Source organism: Triticum urartu, chromosome 7A, assembly GCF_056163025.1.
Source record: "Triticum urartu cultivar PI428250 chromosome 7A, HENAU_Tu73, whole genome shotgun sequence".
Taxonomy (NCBI): Eukaryota; Viridiplantae; Streptophyta; class Magnoliopsida; order Poales; family Poaceae; genus Triticum; species Triticum urartu.
The window spans coordinates 534,553,577-534,565,650 of NC_141879.1; the positions used below are offsets into that span (position 1 = coordinate 534,553,577).

The following is a 12,074-nucleotide window of genomic DNA, read 5'->3' on the forward strand; positions in this document are numbered from 1 at the left end:
TTGTCGTTATGTTTCAAAGTTAAGATTCATAGCAGGCTAATTTGTGCATCTTCAATCAGAGGCTTTCCAGCCTTAATAATTATTACATTCAGCCTTACTTATACAGTTATGTTGGTTTCCATGGTTGGCTATTGGGCGTTATGACCCATCCGGCGATAAACCGCCAGGACAATTTTTGAATACAGGAACAGATCCAACACTACTAATATTGTAAGGGATGTAAAGCATATCTTAATATAACAGACAAAAGTGTGGTACGCAGCACAGTATGCACGATGGCATAGCAGAACAAGAAGTTTCAACGCTAGCCTATTACAAGGAGCTTGGAGCCCAAAAAAGGATAAAACTGTTTGTCTTGCATACAGCAGGTGATAAGTTAAGCCGGTTGATGAATCGTGGCCTGGCTAGCTTGATGGTTGTGGCTCATCCCTCACCGGTTCGTCTTCCTCCACCGTCTGGAAATTGGATTTGGTCCAGTCAAAGCCACGTAGGGCGATAAATTCAGCCTTGTCATCTATCAGACCAGACGGGTCAATCTTAGGGGCAAAGGTGTGCTTACGGTTCAGTGGGATTAAATCCATCACTTTATACGCATGAGTTGCTAGTCTCTTATTTTCAATATCAAAACCCGGCTGATATTTGTCAAGTTCGGTCACATTGACAAGGATTGTAGCACACGGGCGAATTTCCTTCACGCAGGCAGCAAAATCTTGTTGGTCAAAAGGTGTTCCATCTTCCTTGAGACTAGGATATCCTTTCATTATATCAGCCGGGTCTAGCTCTGGCATCCAGGCTTTAGAACGGCTTAAAGCCGACACAGCTCCGGCTCTAGCACAGGATCGCTTGATTTCTTGGAACCTAGCAGGGAATATAGACAGCTTTTTCAAGACGTCGCTCAATAAGTTTGGCTCTTGGTTCACCGGGGAAATACTAGCAAGAATACATTGATCTCCTGTGTACAATTGCTCCATGAGGGTGTAAACCGCCATCAGCTTTGTCAACGGATCTTGGCTCAAGTTGCTGCTCCTGGGACCTGGGCAGATTATACAATGAGTTAAACGGCGGCTTATGTTATGATGACAAGGATTCACTTTGAATAATTAACAGCATGACTTACCAAAGATGGCAGAGACCATCTGAGACACACGGTTCTTTAAGCCGGTGAGGTCAGCGGTAACTTTTTCCAGAGCCGCTTCAGCTTTTTCGGCACGATGGATCAAAGCAGTTTTTTCATTGGCCCAAGAATCCTTTTCTGCACTCAGGTTGGTCTTCAGTTTCTCTATTTCAGACACACTAGCCTACAATTTGGATTCCGCCTTTTGGGTCTCCTTCTCCTGAGCCGCCAGCCGGGTCTTTGTCTCATTCAGTTGTGTATCCAAGTCAGCTATGGCAGACTGCAGGCAGCACAGGTTTATCAAAGTATGTTCAAAAGAGGATTACACCAATTAAAGTCCCAAGCACTTTGCCAAGCAAACACACTTGGCACTTGGGGGCTAATGCATGTTGCTCGAAATTCTTTTTCTATGAGCCGGTTAAACTATCAACAGTTTCAGCTAATACATGAGGGATACGAATATAAGTATTGTTTTTTCTATAATGACCGGTTCAGTCATGCTGATTAAACCGGCCCTTGGGGGCTAGACATGCAGAAGTACATTGATTAAAACGGACTTGAAGGAAGACTAGAATGGAAGCTTATAAATGTTTCAAGTCTACGGATCACTCAAGTTTATGATAATCAGAAGACTTGGGGGCTGGCAGAGTATATGATTCATGAAAGCCGGGGGATGTACCTCATATTTTTGTTGAATCTGTTTGACCATCTCAATTTCTGAGTCTCGATTGGAGTGTCCTTGACTGAGATAGCCAGATAGCACATCACTTATACTCAGATGAGCATAATGAGAAACGTCAAACCTCACTTTCTGTCTCTCCATAACTTCTTGCTTGGTGGAGTGTTTTGCCAGCACAGTTGGATTCCCCGGCTCAACAAATCTGGAACCAGTAATCAAAATATCATCGCCATGGGTCTCTGGCGGCTTAACTGAGCTTGCCGGTTCAACAGTTGAGAGATCGCGAGCGGTTTCATCAACAGACGGCTCAGGAAAAACCGGATGAATATTGACAACAGGATCCTCCGGAGCCTCGGACTGTTCTGGTACAAGAGGTAGCTGCTCAGATTCAACACTTTTTGGATCCTCAGCTGGTTTTGACACCTTTGCTTTTTTAGGCTTTGCTTGACCACTATAAGAAAATTTGTGATGAGTCCGCATGGTGACGAAGATATAAAGGAACAGATAGAGAGGCAGTTATCTTTACCCAGGGGCAGTCTTGAAAGACGGTAGTTGAGTCTGTGAAGAATCACCAGACGAACGAGAGACCTCCTGCAAAAGTGCAATCATAGTTAGGTCAAAGATGAATGAAACCTCATTTTGACGTTTCCGAGGAGTCTTTGGTAAACGGAGAGTAAGTTGTCATCTCCGCCGGTCCGGCTCTGGCAGCGGCTCTCATGTTGATGTCGTTTCAAAAGAAAATGAGGATCTAAATAAGCTAAGGGGTGTGAAAACCTTACTTTCCGGATTACCCGCCGAGGTTTCTGTCTTGGTAAAGGTTCTGAGTCAGAGGAAATAATAGTTACCTCATCTTCGATTGCATGGCTAGTTCCCGTGTCACCCTGATAATAGTCAGTGTCAATAAGGTTGTTAAAAAACTGGCCAAGAGAGTCAAGAGCTACCTCCGACTCAGAGGTGTCGTCCAGCTTGAGTAACTCAGAAGCGGTTTGTTTCTTCCTAGATTTCCTGTGGGTCTTCTTGGCGGCTATCATAGCAGCTTTAGCTTTTTTTGCAGCCTCGTGGTCATATTTGGATTTCCAAAAATCAGATTTGCCCTGGGAAAGGATAACATGTTGAGATCAGTTCGATACTTAACTACTGAGGGTTAAGAAGTTAAAAGGATTTACCTCTGGAGCCGGGTTAAGCTTGCAGAAGGATTTAAACCCACGACGCTGCAATCTTCATATTTACTGTTAACAAGAGTGTTCTCCATTTGAACGATGGCCTCCTCGGTCAGGCGTAGAGGACTATGGCGCAGAGGGTCATATGTTCCTCCAGTATAATTACACATCAAACCAGGTCGGCGGCTTAGAGGGATAATCCGCCATGCGACCCAACAGCGGACTAAGTCAATGCCAGTTAAGCCATTTCCCAGCAAAGCTTGAACCTTTTTGATCTTTGGCATAAGTTTCTTGTGTTCGGCAGCAGTCAGTTTATCAGGAAGGTTGTAGGTGGTGTCGAGACACTCCGCACGGTAACCCGGCATCGGTTTTTCATCAGACGGTGAGGTGTCCTGGCAATAGAACCATGTTTGATTCCAGTCCTTGGGATGGATCGGTAAAACTATTAGAGGGAAGATGGCATCTCATCGTCGCTGAATTGAGATCCCGCCAAGCTCCAAGCTGGGACCGTTGGTGTATTCATTCTGGCGGTTCAAATAAAAGTATTCTCTCAAGAACTCAAAAGTGGGTTCTTCTTGCAGATAAACTTCACAGAAAACTTGAAAGTTACAGATGTTGGAGATGGAATTGGGTCCAATATCCTGTGGATGAAGCTTGAATAAATGCAGGATATCTCTAAAGAATTTTGAGCCAGGCGGCGTAAAGCCCCGGTTCATATGGTCGGTGAAGACAATGATCTCGCCGTCCTTTGGTTGCGGTCTTTCTTCGTCCGGGTCAGGAGCACGATAAGACATGACACTTGTTTCAGGTAAATACCCAACAGTGACAAAATCTTTCAGAGTGGTCTCGGTGACTATGGAAGGGACCCAGTTGCAAGTTGTCATCGTCTTTGGCGGCATGGTGAAAGTGCAATATAAAAGAAAACAATTCATTGACTTAAATTAGTTGGTGGGATTGCAAAGTAAAGTTTACAGTGCATGTTTATCACGGCGGCTTAAACAAGGGCTAATGATATATGGATAAGCCAGCTAAACCGGCGGTGTAAGCCGCCATGATTAGAGGCATTCAAGATCTACCAAGGCTGTAATTTGCTAAGTGTCAGGACAAACAAGTTTCGCAGATTGAGGGTATAAATTTGGATCTACCATTTTCAAAAAAAAGGGAGATAAATTCATCTGTAAAATAACAGAGGAAGAAAAGAGGAACCCTAGAAGCAATTTGGTGCAGTAGGGATATGTTCTAATGTTTAAACAAGCACGGAAACTGCGGCCGCACAAGATTTCGTGGCTCTTTGAGTCTAATCTATGGATCTAGGACAAAAGGAAAGGAGGGCAGTGACGAACATCCATGAACTCCGACGAACACCGACAAAACCCTAGTAATAGATCTATGACCGGGGAAAAGAAGCTTACCAAGATCGTCAGAGCAGCAAAATGGAGCCGCAAGATTCTGGTCTATTCAGGGTGATGCAGCGGCCGGAGTTGAGGCTGGAGATAGGAGGTCCGCGGCGGTGAAGCTTGAGCGGGTCGATGCGTCGCAAGGAAGGATAAGGAAGGAGAAGAAGACTGAAGGGCAATGTGCAGTCCTATTTAAGGGGAAACAGGCAAACAGACAAGTGCAAAAAACGAGGAGGTCGAACAATGGTTATCCAGCTAGATGGACGCCTCGATTTTTGGAAAGGTATTAAGGCAAAGATCCGTTGAAGATGACGTCGTTGGAGTTTTCCAAAAAAATTGGAGATGATGTCATGGCCGGTTATAAGGTTTTCACAATAGATGAGAAAGGATTTTTCTAAGTCTTGAAGATTGACATGAACAAGTTCAAATCAACCTGGGGCCTAATGTTGGGGATATGACTATTAGGCATGACCCGCCCAGGAGGGGCCGGATCATCCCTATGACGATTCACCATAATAAAGCCCAAGATTGTATGGTGGTTCACAGATAGGCTTAGTATAAGGCCCAGGCCCAAAGGTGGCTCAAGGCCCGTAGATATAAACCGCCGTATGTATATGACTTGTATTGTAAGGCAGGAATAGTTAGAGACCGAGCCGGACAATGTTTATGAGCCGGCCGGGACTCTATGAGCTGCCGAGCATCAGCCTCTGTATATGAAGGGACGACCCGGGCGGCGGTTTAGGACAAGAAACTACATATCGATAACCAGGTTAAGCGTATTCGCTCCTTGGTCATCGAAACCTAGCAATACCATCTCAACTGGACTAGGCCTTTACCTTCACCGCAAGGGGCCGAACCAGTATAAAACCTCTTGTGTCCTTTGTCCCGTTTAACCCCTTTAAGCTTCCTAGTTGCGATGGCTCCACGATTAAGTCCTTTCACTAGGACATCTGCCATGACAATTCCACGACAAGAACTCTCTAGTTCTTCTTCTTTGGGATCCACACCATCTTGATGGGAATCCTTGGAGTTGTAGTCATACTTGATGAAGTAGAACTTGATGTAGTCTTGGGAACCCACTTGACCAAGGCTTTGGGAGCTTCCTCAAATGCATCAATCTCCTCTTGAAGCTTTTCCTTGCCTTTTTGCTTGTGGTCTTGTGGTGGAAGATCATCTTGAGCTTGTGTTCCTTGGAAAGAAGTAGGGTCATACTTCTCTTGTTGAGGAACAAATTTCGTCTTGGGGTATTGATCGTCTTCCCACTCAACTCCATTGGAATTGAACTTTCGTTCAAAACCAACACCTTGATTCTTCCGGTGTCTTCCTTGCTTGCGTACAATTTCCTCAAATTTCTTACTTCCGGCAAGGCTCTTGTAAACACCTTTCTCTATAATTCCCTTCAATAAGCTATTTTCTTGCTCAAGTGTAACTTGGCTAAGAGAATCATTAGTGGAATCAAGAGAACTACTAGAAGCAACATCATTGGGTTTAGCATGATTATTGTTACTACTAGAAGACGAATCTTTCTTGCTCTTGTTGCTAGATTTAACTTGTGGCATGTAAGTAGACAAGAGTAAACGCTTGGCAATGTAAGAAGAACTTTTCTTGCGAAGATCATCATTGATCGATTTTAAGAACCCATGCTCTTGCTCAAGGTTGAGCTTTTTGAAGCGTAACTTCTCATGAGTCTTTAAAAGTTCTTGATGATTTTCCAAGGTAGTTTCATGAGCTAACTTAAGAGTGTTTAGCTCTTTAGTTAGACGCTCAATCTCCTTTTTATCATCGTCATTCGTTTTGTCTTGATTAGCATGATTAATAGCAAGTTCATCATAGTTTTCATCATTAGAATTGTCAACAAGTAAATCATCATCACCTAGCAAGTCATGTTCATCACTATTGAAATCAACATACTCGGGGTGTGATACCTTTGGGCCTTTAGCCATGAAGCATCTTCCAATTCCTTCATTTGGTGACTCAAATATGTCGTAGGAGTTGGTTGACACAAGTGCTAGACCGGCAACACCTTCATCTTGAGTATATTCGGAGTCGGAGTGATAACTTCTCTCGGAGTGATCGTCGGAGTCAGAGTCGGATACCCATTCACTAACGTGAGCTTGATGTCTTAGTTTTGTGTAGCCCCTTGATGATTTGTCCTTCCTTCTCTGTGATGTTCTTTGTTCATAGCGGTCATCTCTACTCCTTCTCTCTCTTGGTGGTGATTCTTCTCTCCTACTCCTTCTTTTGGGAGAATCTTCTCTTCTTTTGTAGGGAGCCGTACACTCATTGGAATAGTGTCTGGGTCTTCCACAATTATAGCAATTGCGCTCATGACTAGAAGATCTTTTGTCATTGTAGGACCTTGACTTGGAACTTCTTTCCTTGCTTCTATTCTTGTAAAACTTGTTGAAGTTCTTCACCATTAGGCTCAATTCTTCATTGAAGTTTTGTTTCTCACTTGATGATGTGGGAGCATCACATGAGGCTTTGTAAGCGCCACTTGACTTGTTGTGAAGCTCTTCCTTATCCTTGAGTGACATCTCATGAGCAACAATCCTTCCAATGACTTCCATTGGCTTGAGATCTTTGTAATTTGGTATCATTTGGATCAATCTGCACACGGTATTATATTTTCCATCCAAGGCTCTTAGGATCTTCTTAATGATGAATCTATCGGTCATCTCTTCACTTCCTAAGCCGGCAATCTCATTTGTGATGAGAGAAAGCCTAGAGTACATTTCAGCGACACCTTCACCATCCTTCATTTTGAACTTGTCAAGTTGACTTTGAAGCACATCCAGTTTGGATTCCTTGACGGAGTCGGTACCTTCGTGCATGTCAATCAAAGTATCCCAAATTTCCTTTGCATTCTCAAGACAACTGATTTTGTTGAATTCTTCGGGGCATAATCCGTTGAAGAGAATATCACAAGCTTGAGCATTGTATTGCAGCATCTTCAACTCTTTCGCGCTAGCCTCACGGTTTGGTTCTCTCCCATCAAAGAATTCACCTTGCAAGCCAATACACACAATAGCCCAAACGGCGGGGTTATGTCCAAGAATATGCATTTTCATCTTATGCTTCCAACTAGCAAATTTTGTACCATCAAAGTAAGGACCTCTACAGTGGTAATTTCCCTCACTAGACGCCATACTCTCCTAGGTTGTGAAACCAAGGCTATGATCACCAAAGCTATGGAAATCAAGGAAAATGGAGACCAAAGCTCTGATACCACTTGTAGGATCGAAAGTATGTCTAGAGGGGGGTGATTAGACTACTTGACCAAATAAAAATCTAGCCTTTTCCCAATTTTAAGTCTTGGCAGATTTTAGGAACTTAGCACAAACAAGTAATCAACCTACACATGCAATTCTAAGAGTATAGCAGTGGAATGTAAAACAATTGCATATGAAGGTAAAGGGAGGAGTTTGAAGGGAGCAAACGCAATGTAGACACAAAGATTTTTGGCGTGGTTCCGATAGGTGGTGCTATCGTACATCCACGTTGATGGAGACTTCAACCCACGAAGGGTAACGGTTGCGCAAATCCACGGAGGGCTCCACCCATGAAGGGTCCATGAAGAAGCAACCATGTCTATCCACCATGGCCATCGCCCATGAAGGACTTGCCTCACTAGGGTAGATCTTCACGAAGTAGGCGATCTCCTTGCTCGTACAAACTCCTTGGTTCAACTCCACAATCTTGACGGAGGCTCCCAAGTGACACCTAACCAATCTAGGAGACACCACTCTCCAAAAGGTAATACATGGTGTGTTGATGATGAACTCCTTGCTCTTGTGCTTCAAGTGATAGTCTCCTCAACACTCAACTCTCTCTCATAGGATTTGATTTGGTAGAAAGATGATTTGAGTGGAAAGCAACTTGAGGAAGGCTAGAGATCAAGATTTATGTGGTTGGAATGGAATATCTTGACATCAACACAAGTGTAGGTGGTTCTCTCTCAGAAAATGTATGTTGGAAGTGTAGGCATGTTCTGATGGCTCTCTCCACGAATGAAGAGTGGGTGGAGGGGTATATATAGCCTCCACACAAAATCTAACCGTTACACACAAATCACCAAACTTTGTGGGACCAAATCATATAACTCGGTCAGACCGATTTAGTTCAAAATGTGAACGTTAGGATTTTCGATGGGACCAACATCAACTCGGTGGGACCGATTCCATTAGGGTTAGGGCATAACGTAATCTCGGTGATACCGATTACACAAACTCGATGGGACCGATTTTGGTAATAGGCAAACAGAGAGTTGGTCAGGCAAACTCGGTGGGACCGATTCGCTCATCTCGGTTAGACCGAAACATTACGAAGGGGAAACAGAGAGTTTGCATTGCAATCTTGGTGGGACCGATCGCTCATCTCGGTTGGACCGAAACGTTACGAAGGGAAATAGAGAGTTTGCAATCCCATCTCGGTGAGACCAAGATCCCTATCGGTGAGACCGAAGTGACTAGGGTTTCTGGCAGTAGCTATGTCAAGTGAACTCGGTGGCGTCGGATAGAAGATTTCGGTGGGGCCGAGTTTGACTTTTGGTTTGGGACATATGTGGATATGAGAAAGTAGTTGAGGGTTTTTGGAGCATATCACTAAGCATTTTGAGAAAGCAACTCATTAAGCAACACCTCACCCCCTTTTAATAGTATTGGCTTTTCCTATGGACTCAATGTGATCTTGGATCACTAAAAGTAAAATGTAGAATATTGTGCTTTGAGCTTGAGCCAATCTTTTGTCCTTAGCATTTTGAGGGGTCCACTTTCTAATCCATGCCATGCCAATCATTGAGCTTTTCCTGAAATATTTATCTTCAAGTAGCATTAGCTCAATGAGCTATATGTTGTTAGGAATTACCAAAACCACCCAGGGATAGTTGCACTTTCACAAATGGTAAGTCAGATGGTAAACCGGCAGACAGTCATAACCCAACAGACAGAGTCGCCTGGGGTTAATAAGCCCGAGACGTTAAGAAGCTGAAGATGTTAAGAAGCTCATGAAGAGAAGTCAGAATAGTTTAAGTCTTAGTCCGAGATGGACTCTACATGTAACCCTCCCCTTCAACTTATATAAGGAGGGGCAGGGCACCCCAAGAGAGGGGGGAATAATCTTTAGGCTAGACATAACTAGGAGAGCCGGTTTACGGTGACCCCCTCATGATGATAATGAGACGTAGCCACAAACAGCATGTAGGGCTATTACCGGATGATGTTTCCCAGGGCCCAAAGCTATGTAAACCCTTGTCTTGTGTTGCGTCTCTCGATTCCGCTCAACCCCTCTCAAGCTACCACATAGATGCGTTGGCCTCATGACTAAGTCCTCACACTAGGATGTCTGCCGTGACAATTCCACGACAGTTGGCGCCCACCATGGGGCTCGCGCACGGTGGTGATGAGTTCTTGGAGAGATGTTTTCTCAGGGATCGAGAAGTTCGTAATTTTCCAGATGAAGAAAGATCGGCTTGGAAAGTTTTGCAACAGTTTTGAGTTTATCAGTCTAAAACAGCAGTCAGATCTAATGCCCGGACAAGGTTTTGAGTTCAAGGGAAATAAGGGTTAAGTCACCGAGGATCCGGTGATCCGTCGAAACCGAAGGCATCAATATTTGCTACGGTCGCTGACATAAGTGACCGGGGAGTCAAACCAACCACGACTCGGCCTCTAAATCACTGTCAAAAGGAGCTAATTACTACTACTTGTTGAGTCACACGTGGATTCAAGATGGTTTTTAACTGGTGGCCGGCGTCATTTTTTGCTAACTCACCCCTATTGTGGTCGGCATCAAGTTACACCCGAAGCCGTTCGGAGCCGGGCCTGCCTTGTCTTGGGGCCGGTCTGCTCTTCTGCCGAGGTTCGCCACGACCCACCTCTGCCTTGTCAACACGCCGCCCCGGTCAACCCGCCATGGCTTTAACCCGCTGCTCCAAGCGTCGTTCTGCTAATTTGCCAAGCCGTCTCCGGACCGCTCTGAGCTACCTCCGAATTGATGGACTCCCATTGCCACAGCCTTACCTCACTTCTGGGCTACCTCCAAGCGAGCAGCTCGCCTTTGCCGTGGACCCGCCCGGTTCGCCTGCACCGTTGACCCGCCGGGGCGCGCTGGCTACTATACTCCAACACCGGCTCGTCTCTACCGTCCTCTACTGCCATAAGTCGCCGTGGCCGAGCCGGCGCTGCCGCTCTCCACTTTTACCACACTGCTTGTATCTGCTGCAAGTCGCTCACGGCCGCCTTGCCTTAAACCGCCGTCGCGGCCCCCCGCTTCGTCGACTCACTGCTCACGGCTGGGTTGTGCGGCGAGCTTCGAAAACTTCAACTCGTCTCAATCTAGTCTGGCACATGCTTTCTCAACGAGGTGGCTTGGTATGGCCACAGCAAGTCACCGGGTCAAAGATTCTTCAGGAGTTCCACTGCAAAGTTTTACAACGGCTGGATCAGACTATATGTTTTCTCGTGCGCGTACAATACAGAGGGTTAAATACGTTGGGGCTCCTGCTCTTTGTACCATACAAATCCTGCGGCAGTTAAATTGATATGGCTCTATGAGATTAGACAAAAGATAGTGCAGATTGTGGCCATGCTTCAGGTTCGAGCTCAGAGAATCAGTCAAATCTACTGGAGATGGAAACTACAACAGTCATCACACAACGCCACTTCGAGTGCAGAAGCTACTAACCCCGGTTTGGCCTTGCCTCCATTTCAAAGTGGCCGCCTTGGGCCGCTGTGTTGAGCCGCTGCCGCAGCCTTACTCGTTGCCTGCGCCTTGAGCCGCCAGACGCCTTCACTGCTGCGTCCCTTGCCTCCGGCCGACTCACGCTGCCCGTGGCCGGTTTACGAATCGCCCCAGCCGGGTCACCTCCACCGTTGTTATGACTCACTGCATCCCCAGCCTGCGAAGCTGAACCACCGCGACTCGCCTCCAAACCATTATAGCCGGCCTGGGCCCTACCGCCGCCGCCGCTGCACTTATGAACCGCCGCTGTTCCGGGTCACTTCCTGCTTCCATCGATCCCACACTGAGTGGCATGCCACCGTTGTCGACCTACGGGTACCGCCTCTGCTGCTTTGAGCCATCATGATCTGTCGTGGGCGAACCGCCCCCTCCTTGGAGCAGTGCCGCGGCGAGTTACCTCTGCCACCGCGGCCGTGCCCTCCCGTTTCCGTGGTTGCAGCCTCGCCAAATTGCCTCGGTTTTAACCCGCCTCTGATACGGTGCCGCCTGGAGCCGCTCGGCCACGACTCGTCTCCAAGCATGCCCACGTCGGCTCACCTTTGCCACCGAATCTACTTCCTCTATTGTGGCTCTTCCTGCCACTGCGGGTACTCCACGTCAAGCATTCAGCCGCCCGTTCCTCTTCAACCTAACGCCGGCTCAGCCACGCCTCGCCGGCAGGCCCCTCAGCGTGCGTCGAACCGGCTGTCCCTCACTGAGCCGCCGCATTCATCTTCGAACCGCCACTACAGCCTGCTCGTGCGCCGCTATGGCGGCCATAACTGCAAGTCGCTGCCCAAGCAGATTTCGAGCTTCCTTTTCAGGCTGGGTCAACCATTGTCGCGCCGTTGAACCGCCCCTCACTTGCCGCGTCACCGAGCTAGGTCACCTCCGCAATGGCCGCGAGCCACTACTGTGGCCGAATTTGTTGACCTGTCCCTGTGGTTCGTCGAGGGAGTCAGCAAACAGCCACACTTTGTTGGTTAAACCGCTTCACCGGGTCT

At 46.6% G+C, this 12,074-nt stretch overlaps 1 protein-coding gene across 1 annotated transcript; it reads right to left on the reverse strand.

Moving 5' to 3' along the window:
* Window positions 1-404: 404 nt before the first annotated feature.
* On the reverse strand, window positions 405-7,499 carry LOC147960314 (uncharacterized). Its single transcript, XM_087533269.1, has 8 exons — window positions 5,652-7,499; window positions 2,735-2,887; window positions 2,639-2,674; window positions 2,320-2,384; window positions 1,918-1,995; window positions 1,794-1,857; window positions 1,118-1,298; window positions 405-1,033 (listed from the first exon to the last, which is right to left on the reverse strand). The coding sequence occupies exons 1-8, from the start codon at window positions 7,497-7,499 to the stop codon at window positions 405-407; spliced, it is 3,054 nt and encodes a 1,017-aa protein (XP_087389395.1).
* Window positions 7,500-12,074: the final 4,575 nt, after the last annotated feature.